The 22,570-nt window shown below is 35.5% G+C and overlaps 4 protein-coding genes and 1 pseudogene across 4 annotated transcripts; 1 reads left to right on the top strand and 4 right to left on the bottom strand.

Moving 5' to 3' along the window:
* Nucleotides 1-425: 425 nt before the first annotated feature.
* LOC120141062 lies at nt 426-22,408 on the top strand (annotated as a pseudogene).
* On the bottom strand, nt 677-1,709 carry LOC120141061 (actin-depolymerizing factor 7-like). The gene is made up of 3 exons (XM_039156003.1): nt 1,507-1,709; nt 1,129-1,394; nt 677-1,047 (listed from the first exon to the last, which is right to left on the bottom strand). The coding sequence occupies exons 1-3, from the start codon at nt 1,507-1,509 to the stop codon at nt 897-899; spliced, it is 420 nt and encodes a 139-aa protein (XP_039011934.1). The 5' UTR covers nt 1,510-1,709; the 3' UTR covers nt 677-896.
* On the bottom strand, nt 2,156-2,752 carry LOC120141060 (putative ripening-related protein 1). Its single transcript, XM_039156002.1, has one exon. The coding sequence runs from the start codon at nt 2,735-2,737 to the stop codon at nt 2,177-2,179; it is 561 nt and encodes a 186-aa protein (XP_039011933.1). The 5' UTR covers nt 2,738-2,752; the 3' UTR covers nt 2,156-2,176.
* LOC120141055 (AT-hook motif nuclear-localized protein 9-like) lies at nt 3,308-6,428 on the bottom strand. The gene is made up of 6 exons (XM_039155999.1): nt 6,222-6,428; nt 5,127-5,652; nt 4,717-4,784; nt 4,219-4,350; nt 3,820-3,981; nt 3,308-3,638 (listed from the first exon to the last, which is right to left on the bottom strand). Exons 2-6 carry the CDS (start codon nt 5,548-5,550, stop codon nt 3,405-3,407), a joined length of 1,020 nt encoding a protein of 339 aa, XP_039011930.1. The 5' UTR covers nt 5,551-5,652; nt 6,222-6,428; the 3' UTR covers nt 3,308-3,404.
* LOC120141058 lies at nt 12,051-13,626 on the bottom strand. The gene is made up of 3 exons (XM_039156001.1): nt 13,325-13,626; nt 12,755-12,809; nt 12,051-12,562 (listed from the first exon to the last, which is right to left on the bottom strand). The coding sequence occupies exons 1-3, from the start codon at nt 13,514-13,516 to the stop codon at nt 12,210-12,212; spliced, it is 600 nt and encodes a 199-aa protein (XP_039011932.1). The 5' UTR covers nt 13,517-13,626; the 3' UTR covers nt 12,051-12,209.
* Nucleotides 22,409-22,570: the final 162 nt, after the last annotated feature.

Here is a 22,570-nt window from a genome sequence, read left to right as displayed (position 1 = left end):
TAGAAGGAGCGACATGGTCTGTAAGTGAGAAATACATAGTGGCATGTGATAGTATGACCTTGATGGTAAAGCATATGTACTATGATTTCTTCTCTAGAAGCATGGTGCCGATGCAGCATTTCTGGCCGATCCGCCGCGAGAACAAATGCAGAGATCTTAAGTTCGAAGGTTGAATGGGGTAATAATCGTACTCGCGAGGTACGTGTTTGGAGAGAATGAAAAAATGGATTGCAATGAATTCGACGGTTTACTGTTTCATTCCATGAACTTACATGCACAGGCCATGGGGAGAGCAGGAAGCAAATATATGGAAAAGATGCTGTCGATGCGAAATGTGTACGATTACATGTTTCATTTGCTGAATGAATACTCCAAACTCTTGTAGTTTAAGCCGACGATACCTCCGAATGCCCGTAGGGTCTGTGCTGAAACCCTAGCGTGCTCGAACAAAGGTTTATTTTAGGAGTTCATGGTGCAGTCGATGATGAAGTCTCCTAGTGATAAACTTCCATGTACATTGCCTCCCCCATATGAACCCCAAGCCATTCAAGCTTCTCTCGACGAACGTGAGAGAATATCTAAACAAGTGGAGACATGGGAGAGTGAGTATTTTGAAAAAACTAAAGACAATAAACAATAGATAGATAGATATATATATATATAAACAAAAATCAAACCAAATCATATGGAAGAATATTGTAATCAAATATTAGACAGATTTTTGAAGCAGCATTCAGAAACAGGGGAATCCCTACCTTTATAATACACCATTTTGTCTATAGGGATTACTTGGGATATTAATAGTATATAATCTTTTCTGATAGATCTCAGATACAGAGACGGAAGATTATTGTAAAATGAAAACTCTTGAATGTATTCTTGATTATTGGAAGGAATCAGAGAGCTCGTGATTTGATGATGTCGAAGCTCATCTCGCTCGGATCTGTCGCCTGCAACTCGGCTTGAATCCCATCCAATTGTCTCTTGAATTTGTCCTTGGAGCTTGCATAAAGCATCTTAGTCCTCACCCTTGCCGCATCAGGTGCCCTGCACACACACACACACACACACCATACAGGAACAATATATACAAGGGAACAATGCTTTTGGTTTATAATTTTTGCGTACCATGCAACAAAGAAAATCTTGCTCTTCTGGCAATTCTCTTCGGTTATGAAGTCGTAATCGAAGACGGCATAACGACATTCGTTAGGCGGCAATGAGTTGGTGAAATCGTCGTAGGTTTCACGGGGACCTCCCAGCTTCTCGACAACCACCTGCTGTGTCTGGTCGTCGATCTTGTACACAATGAACCGATGGTTTCGCTTTGCTTTTAGTTCCAAGAACTTCAACAAGCACTCATCATTCACATACATTCCAGATGATGAATTAGCCTATATGCACCACCGTAGGAATTAATATCATTTAAAGGATTATAACATACAATAATACTACATTACAAAGTTAATTAACAATTAAATAATAATACTAATAAGAGACATATACCATTTTGTTATTCGAATGAAACCTTGATAAACGTTTTGGCAATTGTCGGGAAATCTGAGCAAATAAATAAGCGAAAAGAAAAGGAATTGAATGTCTGGTTTTGGTAGGGGATGAGAATTGGATTTTCTTTTAATTAGGGAAAATTAAACAATTGCTAAGTAGGGGATGAGAGATATTTTAGGGTGGGTTAATCTGAATTCATTTTCCTCAATTACCATTATTTGTGGTACATCTGTTTTTGGGTATAGTAATTTTGGTTAGTTATAAGCTTGATTAAAAAACAAACAAAAAATCAATATTATTTAAAAAGAAAAATTAAATACATGTAAGCATGGTTGTAAATGAGTCGGGCTTGAACAAATAATTTTATTTGTTTATTTTTAAAGGTTTTAGTGTCCGGTTCGTTTATTCATACTCGTTTGTTCATTTATTAAATGAAGATAAATTTTTTATTCATACTCGTTTATTTAACTTAATAAATGAACAATTTATAAACTATCATTCGAATGTTCTGTTCATCTGCCCCTTAAATGTAACAAAGTAGAGGCAGTAGACCTCGTGGATGGATGGATCCGATAATTGTTACGAAGTTACATCATAATCTTGTAGACTAGAAAGATTTATTCCAATATTACATGTGATATTTATCTAATACGGTGAAATCGAAGACTTAGGCATCGGACCAGGTAACATCTATTTCACCCTGCTCGCTTTCGGGCACTCCCAGAGCCGTCCAAACTGCTTTCGAGCCATCAACAATATTATTACCGCACGGTGGCTGATAAGCATGCTCCTCGTCACACCCTACCTGAGAGTCACATTCATCGACTACCAACGCCCTCACGGTTTTTCCATTCCCGTTGATGTTGATGAACTTACTGCATCGACTACTCTGGCCGAACCAACCCGTCGAGAGTGCGACCACAAGTTCATCATCCGAGTGATATTGGTTGTCACATTTCGATGGGCCGCCGCCATCCCCGCCTTCCTGGAAGCTGTTAATTGTTAGGGTCGCGGGTGTGTTGCTGGACACCGGCGGTGAACAAGTGTATGTCTTGTAAACTTCGCCTTCTACGCAACACTCGGCGTTGTTCTCTTGGTTACACTGCCCCGGTGGGGGAGTTTTGCCTGTTATGTTGCCACTAGAATCGCATGTCTGAGCTTCGACACCTAAAGAAATGAAAAGGAAAGTAATAAACTGAAAAGCAATAAATAAAACTTGCTTCTTCATTGTTTCTTTTTTTTTTCTTTTCTTGTATGAAAATTTGTGAAGGGGGAAAGCTATATATAATGGACCAAAATCCAAAATGAATTATGAACAAGCCTAACTTGGGAGAAATTATGGGTAATTTTCTTCTTCTGACGGGTCTGAGGGGGCATTTGATTTAACCGAAAGTCACAGGCTGGACCTGTTCTACCACATACTGATTTGAAAGTAAAAAAGTCATTAGACTGGAAAAAAAAAACCAAGGGCTGGTGAAGTTTCCTGGTAAAGAACAAGTTGGGAAGATTCAACGTTGTATCACATTCGTCACACCACCAAAGTTGATGAAGATCGAATCATCAAACCTTCCTGCAGGTTGTGTGGATGGCGCCGATGTTGCTGTGGTGTTGATGGTAATCTTAATTCCTAGATTATAAGAAGGATGGGTGACGATTATTAAGAAAATTATTTGGTTCAAACTGGAGAAATGAAATGCAAGTCCAAAGATCAGTTGAAATCATGAGTTCTAAAATCTCCAACTGTATCAATGCTACAAATATCAGACAGCAAATCATCATCAAACACAAAAATCATGCTGCTGCTCCATTCCCAACAAATCCCATAACACTTTCAAATTACAATCCGATGGCCTTCAACAGCAAACTATATACATTGCCGGAGGAAAAGAGTGTCGTCATCCGCGCATTAGATCAATGTCGATATGGCTATTACTACACATATCCATAGATCGTGCCCCAGGCCAAACACCTGCAACCAAACTTGGAGTCGGATTATGATTTGGTGAAATGCCAGTAGGAGCTACTAGGTTGTCCACAATCTGATCATCCGAGTCTTTTAGACCATCTTGACTTCCTCCTTTCTTGTTCTTCGCCTTTGAACCACCCCGGATAAAACTTCCAACGATCACCTGCTTCATTAATCATTTGGTTAAGATACATAGAAGATTACTCAAGTTCAATGCTATATCTTTAATTTCCCCATTTACTTAGAGCCCGGAGCACATAGAAAATTTAAATGATTTAAACTTCCTACGGGTTCGGAATTGCAAATAACACCATAGATACCAGTGGCAGCGATTGAAGAGTTACCTGGACGGGGCTTGCTGCGATAAGCATCCCTCCAACACCTCCACCAATGACATGGCCATCAGGACTGGCAAGAGAAACACTAAGGCCACCAGTTCGATTGCAAGAGTCACCATTGCTTGTCAATAGGTAAGATCCCGACAAACATAGTATCTCGAATCGTCCCTGCAGAAATCAAAATGGACAGGAAAAAATACATGCATCAAGACAATAATTTCTGAGGAAGAGTAAAAAAGGTTGTTAAATAGCATTAACAGAAACTACAGACCACTTCAAAAATATCGGACAACAGAAATATGTGAATTATATGGATCATTCAATATTACTCAGCAACAAAGTCCTAGGTTGTCTCAACATACTTGTCACAATACTATGCAAGGATCCAGTTATTGAGTGCCAAACCTTGTATGTAACAGTGCCACCCAACGATGATGGCTGGAGAAGAGCAACGGTTGAGATGGCACCATTGGCTGACAAAATGCATACTTCTCTTGACCCTTGCTGTGAAAATGACATTAATTTTGTCGCAATGTCCTGCAGGGAAAGTTAAAAGTATTTCTCAAGAAAAACCAACTTTCTTCCATTATAAGATACCCTACTGAAAGATATAATACCGCATTTAACCATTCGTCTCTCAAAAAAGTAAAGATTCAAGAAGGAATATCTACTTTTTGTTACAAAACAACGAAAAATCTAAAAAAAACTTAATGCCTCCATGCATGGTATAGCTCAAAGAAGTGGTCTACCTTAGAAAAACTGGGAAAAAAACGAGGGCTAAAAAGACAACCAAATCAACAACGGTGTTTTATTACATAGAATGCCTAGAGAATCCTAAATTTCTTGTATATTTAATTCGGAGGGAAGAGTTCGAGGCCTAATTGATAAAAGAAAATCGCATACTTCTCCTATAGCAATGGTGATGACATGTGGAGTAAAACACGTTCCATCTGAACCAGCCAGCAATTCACCTAGCAAAACAATTAGACAATTGCAACATCATTCACATGGCAAGAACAAGATATGTTAGAATTTTGCACTAAGAAACTGAGATAAACTACAAGCACCGATAAGATATATTGTGTTCGTTCACCAAGGAGAATGGAGCTTTAACTAATAGGAATTGTTGAATTGTTAGTTGTGAAGACTTCCACATTTGAATGTCTATGTTTGTCACTCATAATTATTTAAAGTCTGAAACTTTTATCACATATTCCTATATATGAGGCCGAGCATGCAATTTCATAATATTAGCAAAACATAAACAATAACCAAGTTGTAAACAATAAAAACAGAAGGGAGGAATAATTTACCAAGGGAAGACAACTGTTGCTTCCTTCCGGTACCCCGCGGCCGCCCTCTTCCCCGTTTTTGGGTTGGAGTTATTGTTCCAGGATGAGAAGCTGATGAAGGAGTCAGTGCTAACGAAACAGCTCCATCTGGTCCGTACTTTCGAGGTCTCCCTCTTTTACGCTTCACGGTCTCACTAGGCGGCACTGTAGGAGGTGTGTCTACATTGACACTATGAGGGGTCATTCCCGACATAGGCTCTACAGGTAAGTTTGCTCCCATAGTAGTGGCATTAATACTTGATTGGTATTGAACATTCGAATTCGATAACGGATGAATGCCTGGTGATCCATGTACCCCAGTTTGTGTCCCGGAACCGGAGCCAGTTATTCCTCTTTGTTGCATATAGTAAGAGCCAGATAACGCCATAGCATCCCTTCGATCCATGCATTTACCTCGAATAACCTATACTTGAATTTTCCTTCAAATCTACACTCCATGCAAATCGGAAAGGCTAGAATAACATAAAAGCGCCTACGAAGCTCCAATCTGTGACCACTAAACAATTAAAAGGCATATGGAAATTGGAAACAACATGAAGGGGGACAGACAACAATCTAAATGAAAGATTATAACATGTCAATGAAGAACATGTTTCCCAGTCCCATAATCCTAGAGAATCGAATTTCATGCATGGCTCTGGAAATTGAGCCATACCAAAAAGTAATGAGCTACATTTAGCTTTACAGAGAAATCTCTTCAAATCTATACATGAAGGGAAGTAAAACGAAATGCCATATGCTCGCAACAGTGCTATTATTAGAAAATAAAGAAAAAAAATCTGTTAAAGAAATAAAGAAGCAGAATGGGAACTGAAAACCATGTCATATCTTTAACACCGAGCATGTTTCCACAGCAAATCCCTAGAAGCTAAAGCCAATTACTCACGTAATTGAGAAAATAAATAAACAGACAAAAGCTAAAGCCAATGCCATAAAAAATGAAGTTAGACCAAGTAGAAAGAAGAACTACAACTTCCATCAAAAACTAAGAACACGGGGCTAAAAAATTTTGCTCCTTTTCATGGGGAAAAAACCCAGAAACAGTAAGTAACTTACATTAGTGAACAGGGATTAAACTGTTAAAAGGTCCACCTTTCTGAAAGTAACAAGCTTTGAAGAAGATGGATTTTTTTTCTTCTGTTTTGTGGGAAAACGAAGGAATTAAAGAACAAGTGACAAATAACAGAGAAAATATGCCATTTTTTTTCTTTTTCTGTGAGGGAGAGAAGAACGGGAAAGAGAGCGTTGTTTATTAGTTGCTACAAAAAGCTCCTTTGCATACAACAGTTTTTATCGGGATTCATATTATCTAGGGCAGAGCTTTCTATATGTAGTAAATGCTGTTTATCGTTTATCTCTCTTGTTATCTAAAAGAGAAAATAATCTTATTCATCAAAAATATCTTATAATATATGATTTTAATCAAAAAATTTTAGATTTGTCAAAATGACTAACTAAATTGCAATGCGATCGATAATTCGCAACGCGATCTCTGGTATCGCAAATCAGTTTTCAGATTCGCAACGCGAACTTTGACTATCGCAATGCGAACTTAGACTATCACAATACGAACTTGGACTATCGCAATGTGAATATGTAAATCGCAATGCGATAGTCGACTATCGCAATGCGAACTTGGACTATCGCAATGCGAACTTTGACTATCGCAATGCGAACTTTGACTATCGCAATGCGAATATGTAAATCGCAATGCGATAGTCGAAGTTCGCATTGCGATAATCGACTATCGCATTGCGATAGTCCAAGTTCGCATTGCGATAATCGACTATCGCATTGCGATAGTCCAAGTTCGCGTTGTGATTTATTCCAAATTCGTTGCGATAGTCCAAAATCGTAACGACTGGTGGTATTGCATTTGTTTCTTAAGAATTTTCTCTAAAAAGATAGTATTCGCGCGGACGTGTCGAAGACACGTATGACCACGACCACGACCACGACAACGACCCGACCCGATACAAACGGCGGCAGCGGCGCGCGAGAATCCCCCTTGTTCTCTATCACTCAACAAGGAAGTGGAAAAGCTAAGCCTTAAATACTATTCCTAATAGTGTTTCTAATATTATGTGGGATTGAGCATTATCAACACTTGTTTCCAATACAATGTGATTATTCAGGAAACAATTAAGAATCATGCACCTTAAAACAACTGAATTAGCAACTAATTTTATTAGTATTATACGATTAAGTATGTCATAATTAAAAGTCAATCTACAATCAATCGTGATTATTGCAATTTTAAGCAAAACATTCAAAAATAATATCACTATTTAAAGCTCAATTCCACATAGTATTGAGAACAAGTATTGGTAATGTTCAATCCCACATAGTATTGGAAACACTTTTGGGAATGGTATTTAAGGCTTGTCTTTCCCACTTCCTTGTTGAGTGATAGAGAACAATGGGGATTCTCGCGCGCCGCCGCCGCCGCCGTGTCGTGTCGTGTCGTGTCGTGTCGTGTCGTGTCGTGTCGTGTCGTGGTCGTGGTCGTGGTCGTGGTCGTGGTCGTGGTCGTGGTCGTGGTCGTGGTCGTGGTCGTGGTCGTGGTCGTGGTCGTGGTAATACGTGTCTTCGACACGTCCGCGCGAATACTACCTTTTTAGAGAAAATTCTTAAGAAACAAATGCGATAGTCGAAGTTCGCGTTGCGAATCTAGATACTGATTTGCAATACCAGAGATCGCGTTACGATTTAGTTGGTTATTTTGACAAATCTAAAAAAAATTGATTAAAATCATATATTATAAGACATTTTTTATCACTGAAATTATTTTCTCTATCTAAATAGGTATTATTGTGTTTATCTTTAGCTTCTCTCTCTCCCCTCCGTCTCTGTGTGGATTATGAGTGATGATGTTTTGATTCGACAAGAGGGTGCCAATGGCCGGCTTAAATGGTAAACTTTAGATTTTATATAGTTTTTAACGTTGAATTTTAAAAATTTTAAAATATTAAACATCAAGCGGTCTTGGTTAGTAAAAAAAAGTATCAATTAATTCTTTAGTTCAATTAATTATATCTTTAAGATATGCGTTGTTATTAATAAGAAATATTTTAAATTGACATTATTTTTATAATTATCTTAAATTATAAAAAAAATATTAAAACTATTAATCTCCTAATTTCAAAACGGCACGATCAAGTCATTATTTTGATATAGACACAACTTTTATAATATGCTCTGATTTTTATTCTCTTCTTAAAAAATTAAGATAAATTATCTATTTTTATCACTGATATATCATTTTCTGTTTTAATAGTATAATTTTTTTAAAATTATATCTAATATTATGTTTAAATTCTATTTTGATTATATATTATTAAAAAAATAAACAATACAATTAACGTAATAATTTTAATTCTTTTTTAAAGTTTCAAATAATTATTTATTTACTATTTTTAATTAATTTTATTAAATGTATCGCTATCTTATGATATAATACACTTTTAAGTGTCTAAGTTATACTTCAAATTAACTTTTGATGCCTAAAGAATTTTTTTGTTAAAAATATGTACATAACGTTTTCTCTATTATACTTTTTTTAATAATAAAAATATTATTTTAAAAGATTTTTTTTAAAAAAAAAATAAACCTTTCCCTCTCACATTCTCACTTCCATTCCCCATCTCTGACGACGACGAAAAATTACCACCGATTGAATTTTATTTGAAGTAAGACGAGGAACTCAATAGTGACGGTCATGAAACGTACAACTAGTTATAATCATCGGAATCGTCGAAGAAAAATAATAGTATTACCGTTTGAGCTTCGATATTATATTTTTTAACTTATCACTTTAAAATATAAACATGAAAATAATAATATTTTGGTATCATATTAAAACTTTAATTTTTAATAAAATATGTGAAATATATTTATTAATAATACATATTTATATTAGATCATCAATATAATTTTTTAATATATAAATACTTATAAGTTAAAAAAAAAAGTTGATGTTTTGTAAGGAACGCGTGGTGGTGGAAGCGAGCGGTCTGTGTGGACAGACCATCTGTCGCAAAATATCTGCCTCTAAGCACTGATAACACCACCCTCTTGCTTTCTCACCGCTACCCAGGTTTAATGTAAAAATAAATATTTAAATCATATTGAAAGTTAATTTTAAGTGTTGAAAAAAATTTAATTAAAAATAGGTAAATAATGGTTTATATGTTACACTTTTAGATGTATAATATTTTCGATGTTATATTTTAAGTGCATGGGATATAATAATTGTTAAAAAAATATTGTTATTTGACACGTGTTAAATATATAAAACTTTATTAAAAAAAACTCAAACTTAAAATTTATTTTTTTAAAACTTAATATTTTCTGAAATTATAAAAAAACCAAAATCTTGAAAAATTTTGATTTCAATTTCTTACCACCGTCGATTGCCACCAACACCGCCAATAGACTGAAAACCCGACGACGTACGACTACTGAACCCTCATGCTTCACGCGATGATTGAAATATAAAATCGACGATCGCAACATGAAAAACCCTTTTCAGCTGATCGTAAAATCTTGTATTTACATGGCTAGTAGGTTTCGGTCGATTGTAAAAATAAGAAGTTTCAACCGTTGGGTGGTTGTTCGGTCTAGCAATGTTGGGTGTTCGGCCGATTGACAGCGTTGGTGGCGGCCGACAGTACTAAGAGATTAAAATTAAAGTTTTAAGAGATTTTGAGTATTTTTGATAATTTTATAAATTCTGGGGTTTTTAAAATAAATTATAATATTAACTTTTTAATTTAAATAAAAAATTAAAAACTTTATAAACACCTAAAACTTTAAGCACCTATTTTGCATTAAGTCATTAGATTAAATCTTCAAATTAGGTGAGGACATGGATGGATGGAGGCAACGAGGATGTCGTCATATAAAAATTTTAAATTAGCATATATTTTAATTTTTTTATATATTTTCAACTATAAAATTTTATAAGTTTATAGTCTCCTAAACTTTTAAAATTTCACCTCTTAACGTCATAACTTATATCCGTCCCTAGATGAGGAGTTAATCTTTTAAAATCTCAAATAAAAGTTAATACTTTTAAGGGGCAAATTTATTGGAATATTGCAATACGAAAATGAATTTGTTTATATGGGCGGGGTAGAATTTATTTTCTAAATAGGGTGAATGCTACCAATGTTAATAGGAGGTCATGTGAATTACTTATCGTTTTTGGAAAGACACACGAATCTATAGAGAAAAATTTCACGGAAAGCTCAACATCTTCTCGCATTAGCTCTCGTGCTTATCTTCTTCGTCTTTCTAAGCTCCATCAATAGTGCTTGCTAGCTCCCACCCGTTCAACTTCAACAACAATCCAACTAAGTTAACCATCGACAAACTCAAGGACATCAACAATGGCATCATCATTTTCACGCCTATAACTATACACAGAGGTTGGCAAGATGCTAGATCTTCAATGCGTATCGATGAAGACGCTAGGTGATCCATGCATATTTCCTAGTTCACTTTAGAGAACCTCTTACTTGAAAAAATAAAATCCGATAGTTTTATTTGGGAAATTTTTTTCTCACTTTATTATTTGGATTTTGTCATTTTAAAGGTAAAAGTATATAAACAGTTTTTTAGTTGTGTTGAAATAATTTTATTGATAATTAAAATTATAAAAGAAATAAAATAATCAATACATTTCTTCAGCTACTACCTAATTGAAGTGAGTTTTTTTTCGTTGATCTTGTCAATGGTGAAACACTTCTCACTCTCGAACCTGGTACTTGTCGCAATGTGCACAACTGGAATAAGGAACATATGTTACAGTACTACTGATGTCGACGATATGAGCAAATTCCCGAGGAGGCGTTCTTATTCATTTTAATGGTTTATTAATGTACAAAATTTTACTCTAAAGCTTTTAACAGTAAAATTTTCAACTGTTTTCATTAGCTCGTATGTTTTATCTTTTATCCACCAGGTAGTATCAGATTTATCCCGTCTTTCAAATTTTCCGTGTTCCGATGCAGATAAGAAGTAAAAAAGGGTCCCGTTTTTCATTGAATAGTCAATCTTCTGGCATGAATGCAGATGATTGGGCTGTACAAATTTGAAGGTCCGGTACAATCCCACCACACTCAAACACCAGACGGTAGAGAAAGATGGTGCAGATGCAGCAGCAGCAGCATGAAGGGACTAATAATTTGACGGTAAAACAATAAAGGAAAATAGGGTGCAATGATGTATTTTAGCCAACCAGTCAAGATGCTAAACGGTTTGGACTGCAATCAAGATGCTCACTTTAGTGAAATCACCAATTGAACTAACCAGTCACCAACAGCCACACAACTACCACCATTCAACTACATGCATATAAAAATTCGAATCTTGGGGACGATATTGAAAAGGTAATACCAACCTTAAAGAATCTACAAAAGAAAACCCTAATGATACAGAATGGTCTTGCAGTTGATCATAAAGCTTTAGACAAAATGAATATCATACTGTAGTTCAAAGCTTTGAGTCAGCTGGTGGGTTCGGAGGCGTAGACATTTTAAGCGGCGCTTCTTGAGTCAATGATACAAGCAGCTGCAAATCAACATACACAAGTATGATGAGAGGTTAAACCTGTTTCCCTGGGTTCAGAAGCTTTGAGCCAAAACACATTTTGTGACAAAAGAAAGAAGCAAAAGACATGAGAGGCTCAAGATGTTTCCGTCGGTTCAGAAGCTTGTAATTTCTGCATAGATCATAGGATCTTCTTTTATGTTTTGCTAATGTATTTGGTTCGTATGGCCCATGTTTATTAAATAATCATCTATTGACCCATGTCAATGGTTCTCCATGTTTTCCCCTTTCAAGAACCATGGAATAGAGAGATAACAAGAGTATCAGGTAAAGTTAGAAATCCAACCTACAGAACCCCGAACTGAATCCGCAAAAAGTACGTTAAAAAGAAAGAGTTATACAAATGACAATCCCCCAATGTTAATATAAAGGTTGAGCTCCAAAAGCATTTACCGTTGCAATATTTAGCCCACAATACATGTCGGACAGACTTCACACTCCTAGACCTGAACTTGCTTGAGCACTTCGAAATGATTCCTTTGTTACTCCATAATAGACTGGTTTGTTCCCTGTAAACGTGATAAAGTTCCACCCAAAAGCCGATCCCCCAACGATATATGTCCCTGGAGCTTCACCATCTTCAGATTGTAGTTTCCCGGCGATACTACTCGACTGGAAAGTCTTGTTTTTGGATGATACGGCTGGTGCTGGCTTAATGACCCGCTCCTCCTGGGGCTTCTGCTTCATTCCGGTTTCACCTTGTAGTGTCTGGCCTCCAGGTGAGTTGTTACTTTTCTCCGTGGAGGCTATCGTCTGCTTGTACAATTCTGCCAAATGCTTTGTCTCTGCAAATCACAAATTTAAAATACATACCCTTTAGATTACGAATCAAACATAAATATCATATGCACAGGGCAATCAGCGATGATAGACCGTTCTAAAGAAGCAGTTTCCATGACAAAATGTTCACCATTAGCAACTAGCTAACTGCAAATCTTAACAGTTGCAAAACTTGACAAAGCATATTGTGAGCTTACTTTCTTTGATTTCATCGGCGGCCTTGCAATTTCGAAAATCAGGCACCCGAAGAACCTTCATGGAACATAAAAATCCATAACATATCAACAGAATGTTCCATGGATATAGACAACAATAAAAGAAAAACAAAAAATAATTCATACGAGCATCCGGGTTGATGAAGCTACTTCCGGCAAACATAAATTTTAAGGACACGCCTAGAGGAACTTCCCTTTACATTATTCAGGCTATAACCAACCATCATGGGAGATAGAACTAAGAATAATGGTCTAAACTTGAACTATACTTGGTTAAAACATAAATTTTCAAGGTCAATTGAACATAAACCCACAAAATAAGAACAACTGAGAATCCAAAATCAAGATTTGAAAAATTATAATCTAATTGCACTGCCATAAACTAATTACTGGGGAAGAAGGGGAGGCTAGACCAAAAAAACGAAACTTGATCACAGAAAAGGGTTTCTTTTCCTCTAATTTTAAGCTAACATGCAAGAGAAGGGGAATAGACAATAAAAAACCATAAATAAATAGAAAAAAAAGGAAAATTTTGGAAATATATGAATACACCTCGACGAAATGAGGACGAAGATCTTTGAGAACAAGGCGCATCTTGAAATATGGCGAATTTTGGAATTGGTCATCGCTGTTTTCTAAAGGCCTTTTCCTGCTAGCTGCCTGTTCTGTTGCTGTAGGCGGTGCGGGTGGCGGTGGCGGAGCTGTTGCTTCTGGTGGGTTCGGGGCTGCTTTCGGCTCTTCCATTTTCTCAGGTGCAAATAGGAAAAAAAAAAAAAAACAAGTTAACTAGAGACTATTTTCTTTCAACCTTTGGGAACCGAACGAGGAAAGTCGTGTTTGGTTATCTGCGTTCTGTCTGACTAATAAACCAATAACATGCTTTCGGATACCCCTTTTTAACCTCCCAATGTCCGATCTTGCTCCGACCCAACTCTCTTCTAAATGGTCAAATTTTATCATGAATCCTTTATACTATGTATAAATAATGAATTTAATCCATATACTTTTCTTAATTTGTTGATAATACATACATCATTCAGATGTAACTATTTAAATCTATACCGTCGAAAATATAAAATTTTGTTTGAATAGTGTTAAATTGATTTATCCTTCAAATTACTAATACAATTTATTTTTTAATAAAGCTAAAGTTGATTACAAAATATTATATGTTCTAAGTATTCTTAATCATTTGACAATGAACGCTCAATCACTATTATAGTTGCTGGTGCTCGAACTTATGACCTCTAAAAACGACAACAATTCCTTTAATCACTGAAATAAGTTGGTTAGTACTACTAATACAATCATTGCTTCAAATTGAAACCAAGTTTTTGTTAATTTTCATGTGGATGACACATAATTCTTTATAACATGAAAATATTTTACTGTTTTCGAGCAAATATTAAATCATTGTTTCTCGTATTATTACATATGGATTTCAATAGCGTCAAAATCAAGGTCAATGTAACATACATGGTTAAAATATACTTGGTTAAATCAATGGTCAAATTTTATCATGATTCCTTATACTATGTATAAATAATGAATTTAGTCCATATATTATGATTAGGTCAAAGTGATATAGGTATAGATTTTTTCTTAGTTTGTTAATAACACACACCGTATAAATGTAATTATTTAAATTTTAATATTCTAGAGAGAATAATATTATTTTTTACCATTAAAATCATTAATTAGATGAAAATAATAATATTAAAGTAAGATATAAAAATATGCATTTGATATTTCAAACGAAATTATTTTTTATGTAGTAAGAAATTGCTAAATGTAAATATTTCAAGATCAAAAGATTTTTAAATTAACTTTAAAAGTTAATTTTTTAATGCAATTTGATAATATCATTATGCAATATGTGATATTAATTAATTTAAAAAAATATTGATTTTGATAATTAATATTAATAAAAATAATTAATTGATAAAATTTTGAAATATATATAAAACTTATTAATATAATTATAATTTTCCAAAATTTAAGAGATTTTAACACTCTTAAACTAATAATAAATTTATCTCGAACATTAATTGAAAAAGTATTAATTTTGGTCAAATGGGTTATTATTGTAAAAGAAAATCAATGGCGATTTTACCGAAATATAATCCTTAGACCCAATAATTACTTGTCATACGTTCTCTCCCTTAATATTACCGATCTAGCACCCTTTTTGACATGGTATGAATAAAGCGTGAATTGTCAGTCGCGCTTTCGCGGGATTCTATCCGAGCTATCTGCGCCTTCGCTGAACTCTAACACGTACGAAAGACGAGGATCATCTTAATTTCTCAACCGCCTGTCTCCCACATTGATTACCAACCATATCCCCTTCCCTCTTCTTATAAATACCACCTCAAATTCTCTCATTCTTCCTATTATCAATCTTTTTATTAAGAATGTAAAATATTTTTATTATATTTTTTTATTTAATAATTTATTATTTTATTAAGTTTTATTGTACTAATTTTTTTTTTTTTGCATTTATAAAATGGAATGCGAGTTGTTACGTTTATATGAAAATCATATCTCGAGGCATTTTGTCAATACGATAACAATTTTAAATTGTGTTGTTATTTTAATTATTGCGAATGTTTTATTTATTTAATTTTTTAGTATTAGTTTATATTTTAATTTGTATAGTATTTATTAAATTAGGAGAGAGATCATATTTTAGGTTCATTCATTTGTAACGTTAAGTTAGAGATACATACTCGTGTCTGGCTGTATTTAGACGAGGCTAAATTCAGTTACGTAACGAAATATGAAGGGCACTGTAACCTTGAACCCAACTTTATTTCTACACTGGTTGAGAGGTAGAGACTAGAGACACACACATTTCATATTCCGTGTGGAGAGTGCACTACTACGCTGGAGGATGTTTTCATAAATTTGGGGCTTCCGGTAGATGAGGATGTGATTTATGGGGTGGCGGATGGTGACTGACATTCCTTATGCGATGAGTATCTTGGAGGTGTCCCGCCTAATTTCAAAGGTGGTCGAATACCGTTAAATTGGTTGAATACAACTTTTAAACATTTGAGTCGCGACGCCTCTATGGAACATGTTAAAATGTATGCATGGGCTTGCATGTTACAACTCATATGAGGGATCATGATGCACGATAAATCGCGCAACCAAGTTCATTGTATGTGGTTGCGTCACCTCACATATTTTCACGTTGCCAACGCACTCACTTGGGGCTCCGCAGTTTTGGCATTTTTGTATAGGGAAATGTGTCAAATAACTAATTATCGAAAAAATGATATCGGCGTATGTCTCATTCTTCTACAGTCTTGGGCATGGTATCACATACCCTTTTTATGTCCGGTCGTGAAAAACCTGTTGGTCTTCATGCTATTGTTGAGGTAATTTCAATACTGAATTTGTATATAAATAATTTTGTTGAGTATATAATGATTTTTTTCATTGAATAAGTAATCAAGTCCAATAAAAGATCATCGAGATTTACAAGATGAATTAGAAGAAATTCAGCTATTCATTAATCAGAATGCTGATACGGGGATATATTTTAAAATTTATTATTTACTTTTAATTATCGTTATATAATTATAATATTATTTTGATAAGAACTATATGTGTTTGTTTTAGTTTCAATGGGCTCTTTATTCTACTGAAGAAATGAGGATTTGCATCCCACATCACTTAAGAGACCCATTAAATATCTTGATGGTTGTGGTCCCTGTGATATGTTAGCTATTGTCGAGTGACATCCTACTGATCATGTGCTCCGCCAATTTGGTTTTGTACAATCTATTCCGGAAGCACCTAAGAATCTCGATGATATACATATCATCTATCGACGGGGCAAAAAAGAAGTCGACTGACTGCTGAAGCACATTGAGTGGGTAACGATATGGGAGGATCGATGTGGACATATTCCCTGTACAAAACCTATTTATGTGGATCATTATTCGGTTGCGGATGATTATTATGAGTGTTTCAACATGAACGAGAAATCGTTCTTACTTTTCAAAGAAGCACGAGGTGGGAGTATTCATTGACGTCGACAAAGTCGTCTGTCGTCATAGCATCATCGTCCCTGACTCGTGGATGGAGAACAAACACTTCTGGCTCATCCTTAGTTATAACACCGTAACCATCACAACAACCACCGTCTACACTGGTGTATATTCCGCAACCATTTCAGATAGCATCGCAACCATATCAGATGACAACATAGCCATTTCATATTCCACCGTAGTCGAGTTAGATGCCACCACAGCAGGGTCATATGCCACCGCAGCTGGTTTAGATGCCACCGCCATAGGGTTTTATGACCCCTCCTGGTAGATATTATACTGCCATGCTTGTAGATCCAGCACAAGGTTCATATGATGGTTATTTGGCGAGCGAAGGTTCACCATATACACATACACTTCTAACGTAGTTTTTGCACTCATCGATGTTGTTTTCACAGTTTTTGTGAGCGGTGGGATAGTCAACCATACACCTCCTGGATCCTTATTCTATGAAAGTACTACATCGTCATCCGTTCCTCATCAACAAAATGTAGTTGCTCATGATGATGATGATGATGATGATGAGAGTGAGGAGAAAGAACAAGTTATACGAAGAAATCCTCATCGACACAGACAACCATCGCCCTGCGAAATACATTCAAGACGCAACAATTGTAAAGTTTTTATTTAATTATAGATTTTTTTATTTATTTTGTTTGTTAATGTTTTTTTATTTAATTATTCGAATTGTATCATCTGCATTTAATATTTCTATTTAGTTGTTTTTATTGTTTGAAATGTATCATTTTCTTGTATTTAGTTTGTACTTTTTTATTTAATTTTCACTTGAGTAGCCCATTACTCGTGATGCTCAAATGACATTAAATGAAAGTAAATAAAAATTAAATAACACAAACTTAGATTTCATGAACAACAATTACATCAGCACAACATCAACAATTACCTAATGATAAAATAGATGGACATTTTTTCTTATTGTGTCCTAAGTTTCTACAATGCCCACATCTTTTGTTTTCTCTGGACGTCTCTCGAATATCAATATCACAATGAATTCGAGTAGATTTCGAGCGATCGGGCTCCCTTAATAAAGACGGATCTGGTACAATCGGAAGCCAATTCTGGACCTCATCATGGTCTTTCTCATTACTTATGGGGGAACTCAAATTCATATACCTTAAATACTTCTGAAAGTCGGTATACGAGATCCACAAAACGATTATAGTCTTGATGGGTATGAGAGCAAACTGCTATGACATGGGAGCATGGATACTTCAGAGCTTGAAAAAACTCATAGTCACAACACTTGTCTCGTAGATTAACTCTGAACAAGTTACTTTATATCCCTTGAAGAGGTCACGACATCTCTGTGACATAAAATAGTTCATGGGTTTTAGAGAATATTGTTACAAACATTCCATTTGATGCAACAATTCTTTTTTGTAGATCTGCAACTAATCTTGAGTGGTAGACATGACCGTTTTGCATCCAAGTTTGAGCTTATCCCCCGAGCTTGGCAAAAAGCGCTCCATAACGAAAATATATCGTTTTAACCAAATTCGTTACCGGTAACTGGCGTGCTCCTTTAAGGTCGAATTGATAGACTCAACCAAGTTGGTCGACATGTGTCCATATCGATATCCACCATCATATGCATTTTTTCCATATTTCTTTGTTGATGAGGCTAATGCAATTGTATCCTTGCTCGTTCTTTCCTCATAAATCTTGAAGCATTGACTCAAGTGTTTCAGGTAATAGTTTGTAACATGAGCGTCAAATGTAGAACTTACTATTAAGTTTCCATAAAAGATAAAAATGATTGAAAAATAAAATTAGGCATTTTGACATACCCATGCGCATAAGTAATTGGAACTTGTCATTCTTCTTGAACTTTCCATGATAGTTAGCATCAATGTGTTGGATATAATACCAATATTGGACATATGGTGGTTGCCACATTGGACCCAAAGAATCCATTGTTGCTTTGATCCCAACTCCGTGATCTGAAATGAAACATATTTTTTCTCTTGTGACAACATGTAAGCGTAAGTTTCTAAGGAAAAAAGCCTAAGAATCTTTATCTTCTCCTTCAATAAGGGCAAAAGCAACTAGAAGAATGTTGTGATTATCATATTGGACAACTGAAAATAGTAAAACTTGCTTATATTTTCCATACAAGAATGTCCAATTAATTTGGACCACAAACTTGTAGTATTTCACAGCATTAATGCATTGTGGGTAAGTCCAAAAAAACCAATAGAATTGACATCGATCGTTTCTCATTTGGATGGAGACTTCATTCCTTTATATAACTCACCATTATTGGCTGATGAGTTAAATCCGTAGTCACCAACATTAGGCATATCTGTAAATTCTGACCGATATATTGCACCATAACCAGCTTCATACATGTATGTTGGATGTTCGGTGTGTACCGTGTTTGTGGGAACTTCATCTACATCATTATCATCAGAGTTCATGTTGAACTGCAGTGATTCTAGCTAAACGAATAGTCCAGTCTCAGCAACATCCGCACCTGACACACAACGAGGTTATATTGGTAGAGATGAGGGTTCATCCACGATACTGACATTTAGGTCGAACAAGCTGGTAGTTGAATGGCTTTCCCTTGAACGCATCTCGACATTGAGGTCGAAGAAGCTCACAGTTAAATGTCTCCCCCTGGAACTTGAAGACATCATGTCAAATAGGTACTGCACAGATTGCTGCCATACAGATTGTTTATGGAGCCACCTCGGTACAGATCGTAACAAGTTGTTGATGAATATCTCCCCATTGAACATGATGAGATGGCATCATGATGTGGATTTCCTATTAAAGTGTTAAAATCATTACACATTACTTGAGTTGGGTTGTCAATTTTATCAACTTGTTGAGCTGAACTATAGTGATATCATAATGATATACCATAAATCACAAATACTTCAACAAATGGAACATATATCTGTGTATCAGCGTCTGAATATTGATTATGAGAATCAACCATCATAGCAACATCGTCATCGTTGAAAAGTTCGAATGCTGTATAAGTTAACAAAAATAATGCGGTTGAAAATCTGTACTGAAGTGAGAACAATCTTCTAGTACTTCCAACATGAATCTTCCTTGAAATTTTAGTGACCAGTTCCTCAAGAGTGATATTTCTCTTGAAAGATATTCTGACAGAATGATTTGATGCGAAGAAGCCATTGGTTTCATCTTCCCAAATTTCTCCATCATAATAAATAATAGCTGAAATACGTGTAATTTTGAGAGTTTGAAAGATTGAGAGTCTTATATCTGCAAAAATAATAGCTGAAATATGCCTAATTAAATAAATAATATATGAATTAAAATATAAACAAATCCAATTTTTTTTAAAATTTCAAAATAATTTAAATAACACAATTTCACAATATTTCGTATTGACAAAATATCTCGATGTATGATATCGCTTTCTAATTTTACAACCACAAAAATAATAAAAAATAATTAGTATAATAAATTTGTTCAAATAACTAAATATAAAATAAATATAATATAATAAAAAATAATTTTATCTTATAAAAATAATAAAAAAATCTATTTAGCTTGATAGAATGAATTGATAGAAATGAGAATAAACAAGTAATTTTAGTGTGGGAATATTTTTATTCAGATAGGTTATTTTTTATAAGAGAGGGATGCCCTTAAAAGTCGAGTTTTCATACTATGTAATAATGGAGTACCAATAATGTGCCGTTAACTGTCACAAATTGTCGGACATATAATGTGCCGTTAAGTGTTCAGAGCATCCTGGTTTTATCCTAACATGTGGATTAATGTCCTTCACAAACATGAAACCAATCTGTCTTAAACTTGCCCACTCCTTTGCCACTTTCACTCTTCTTTCTCCTTGGAACACAGCAGTAATATGCCCAAACCCTGATTCTTACAATGGCTCAGTCTTCGAATCCTTCAGAGCTCTCCCTCTCTTCCACCTTCACCCCCACACACTTCCTCAACTTTCGCTCCAACTCCTCGCTTCCCACCAAATTCAACCCACCACCCTCTTTCAAGATCCTTTTCTCCGCTTCCCAACCTACGCCGCCTCCGCTGCCACCGAGCTCAAAGCCCACCACCCCCGCTAATAACCTGGACCTTGTCTCCCTCCTCCTTGTTATTCCAGACTGGGCTGATCATATTCAAGAGCGTGGAATGCGACAAAACCGAGTTCTTTATAACCACGAAAAATGGGTTCATCACAGTAGTTCACAACGTCACCTTCGACATTTACTTTCCAGTTTACAATCACGTGTCATCTTATCACTGGTTCCACCTGTTTTAGCTTTTACTTCGGTTGCTATCGTCGTGGCAATTTACAACACTGCCGTGGATTTGCATTGGTTGCCTGGCTTTTTCCTAGTTCTGAGAGCTTCTTCGTTGCCTTATCAGTTGACTGCATCTGCATTGGCTTTGCTGTTGGTTTTTAGAACCGAAGCCTCGTATTCAAGGTATGAAGAGGGAAGGAAGGCGTGGACTAAGATAATTGCAGGTACAAATGATTTAGCAAGGCAGGTAATCGCCGTGGTTGACAATTCAGCTGATGATCAGCCCATCAAATCTGCTCTCTTGCACTATATTATGGCTTTTCCCATTGCACTTAAGGTGAATTAAAATGAAAAAAACTGAACATTTGTGTGAACTATGAAGGAAAATACTGATCGGTTTGATACTGGCATTTTTTTTTCTTTTGCAGTGTCATGTTCTGTATGGCTTGGATATTGGCAAGGATCTTCAGAATCTGCTTGAAGTAGATGATTTAGCAGTGATACTGAACTCGAAGCATCGGCCTCGCTGCATAATCGACTTCATTTCTCAGAGCCTTAAAGTGCTGAACTTAGAAGAATCCAAGAGAACTATGTTGGTATCACCCTTCTTGGACCATTTGAACTTAACCGTGGGAAAATATCCATTTTTATCTCTATTTGGTTGCAGTAGTCTTATGATCCCATTTCATTCAACAATCTCATGTTTCCATGAAGGAATTGGTGTATGCGATAAACTCATGGGGATTCCGATCCCTCTATCTGGCATCTTACTCTTCCTATCATACTATGGGATGATTGCCATTGGATTGTTGTCCCTGCTACTTTCGTCAGTGCTGCTTCCTTGTTCTGCATAGAAGAAGTATGCATCTTTTTTGGTCGTATCATAGTATGGTTTTTTCTTTTGTTTCTATCTTTAAAAGTTTCTTTCATGTTGCAGGTTGGTGTTCTTATAGAGGAGCCATTCCCAATGTTACCCCTTGATGAGCTCTGCCTCGTAGTGCAGAACAATATAAAAGAAACGATCGCAACAGAGAATGATATTCAAGCAAGGGTAAAGGGGAAAAGAAAGAGGCATTCTTACGAACATTCACCAAATGGTTGCCCCAAAACATAGTGTTAACAGGGTAATTGGCAAAGGTTGTGAAATATATTTTTTCACATCAATTCAAGGATAAATATCTTTGCCTTTTGCTACCTAGAATCTAGATATACAGAGTATGGTTGAACCATGCATAAAGAAACGATAATCATAGGATATCTATGTATATTGTACACAATTTTCTGATAAATACAAAATAAATTGGCTTCTTGTTTATGGGAACCATTCAAGCCACAAGTTCTGCAACTTTAGAAAACAGTTCTAAAATAGCTGCGCTTCCTTATGTCATATGAAGAGAGAGCTGGCTTCTGATGCTCGTATGCTCTTTTGTCTGAAACCATTTCAGATGTTTCCCACCTATATTTAATGGCGT

Source organism: Hibiscus syriacus, unplaced genomic scaffold, assembly GCF_006381635.1.
Source record: "Hibiscus syriacus cultivar Baekdansim isolate YM2019G1 unplaced genomic scaffold, ASM638163v2 tig00110793_pilon, whole genome shotgun sequence".
Classification (NCBI taxonomy): domain Eukaryota; kingdom Viridiplantae; phylum Streptophyta; class Magnoliopsida; order Malvales; family Malvaceae; genus Hibiscus; species Hibiscus syriacus.
Note: the sequence above shows the minus strand (reverse complement) of the source record. Positions and strands in the feature narration are given on the sequence as shown.

Excerpts from the sequence above, each read along its gene's own strand:
- LOC120141058 (XM_039156001.1), bottom strand. The coding sequence starts at position 13,516 with ATGGAAGAGCCGAAAGCAGCCCCGAACCCACCAGAAGCAACAGCTCCG. Across the intron at positions 12,810-13,324 it reads TTCGTCCTCATTTCGTCGAG|GTTCTTCGGGTGCCTGATTT; the intron begins GTGTATTCATAT and ends TGTTCCATGAAG. Across the intron at positions 12,563-12,754 it reads CGCCGATGAAATCAAAGAAA|AGACAAAGCATTTGGCAGAA; the intron begins GTAAGCTCACAA and ends TGTGATTTGCAG.
- LOC120141061 (XM_039156003.1), bottom strand. Across the intron at positions 1,048-1,128 it reads AAGATTTTCTTTGTTGCATG|GGCACCTGATGCGGCAAGGG; the intron begins GTACGCAAAAAT and ends GTGTGTGTGCAG.
- LOC120141055 (XM_039155999.1), bottom strand. The coding sequence starts at position 5,550 with ATGGATCGAAGGGATGCTATGGCGTTATCTGGCTCTTACTATATGCAA. Across the intron at positions 4,785-5,126 it reads GCAACAGTTGTCTTCCCTTG|GTGAATTGCTGGCTGGTTCA; the intron begins GTAAATTATTCC and ends TTGTTTTGCTAG. Across the intron at positions 4,351-4,716 it reads TCACCATTGCTATAGGAGAA|GACATTGCGACAAAATTAAT; the intron begins GTATGCGATTTT and ends CTTTCCCTGCAG.
- LOC120141060 (XM_039156002.1), bottom strand. The coding sequence starts at position 2,737 with ATGAAGAAGCAAGTTTTATTTATTGCTTTTCAGTTTATTACTTTCCTT.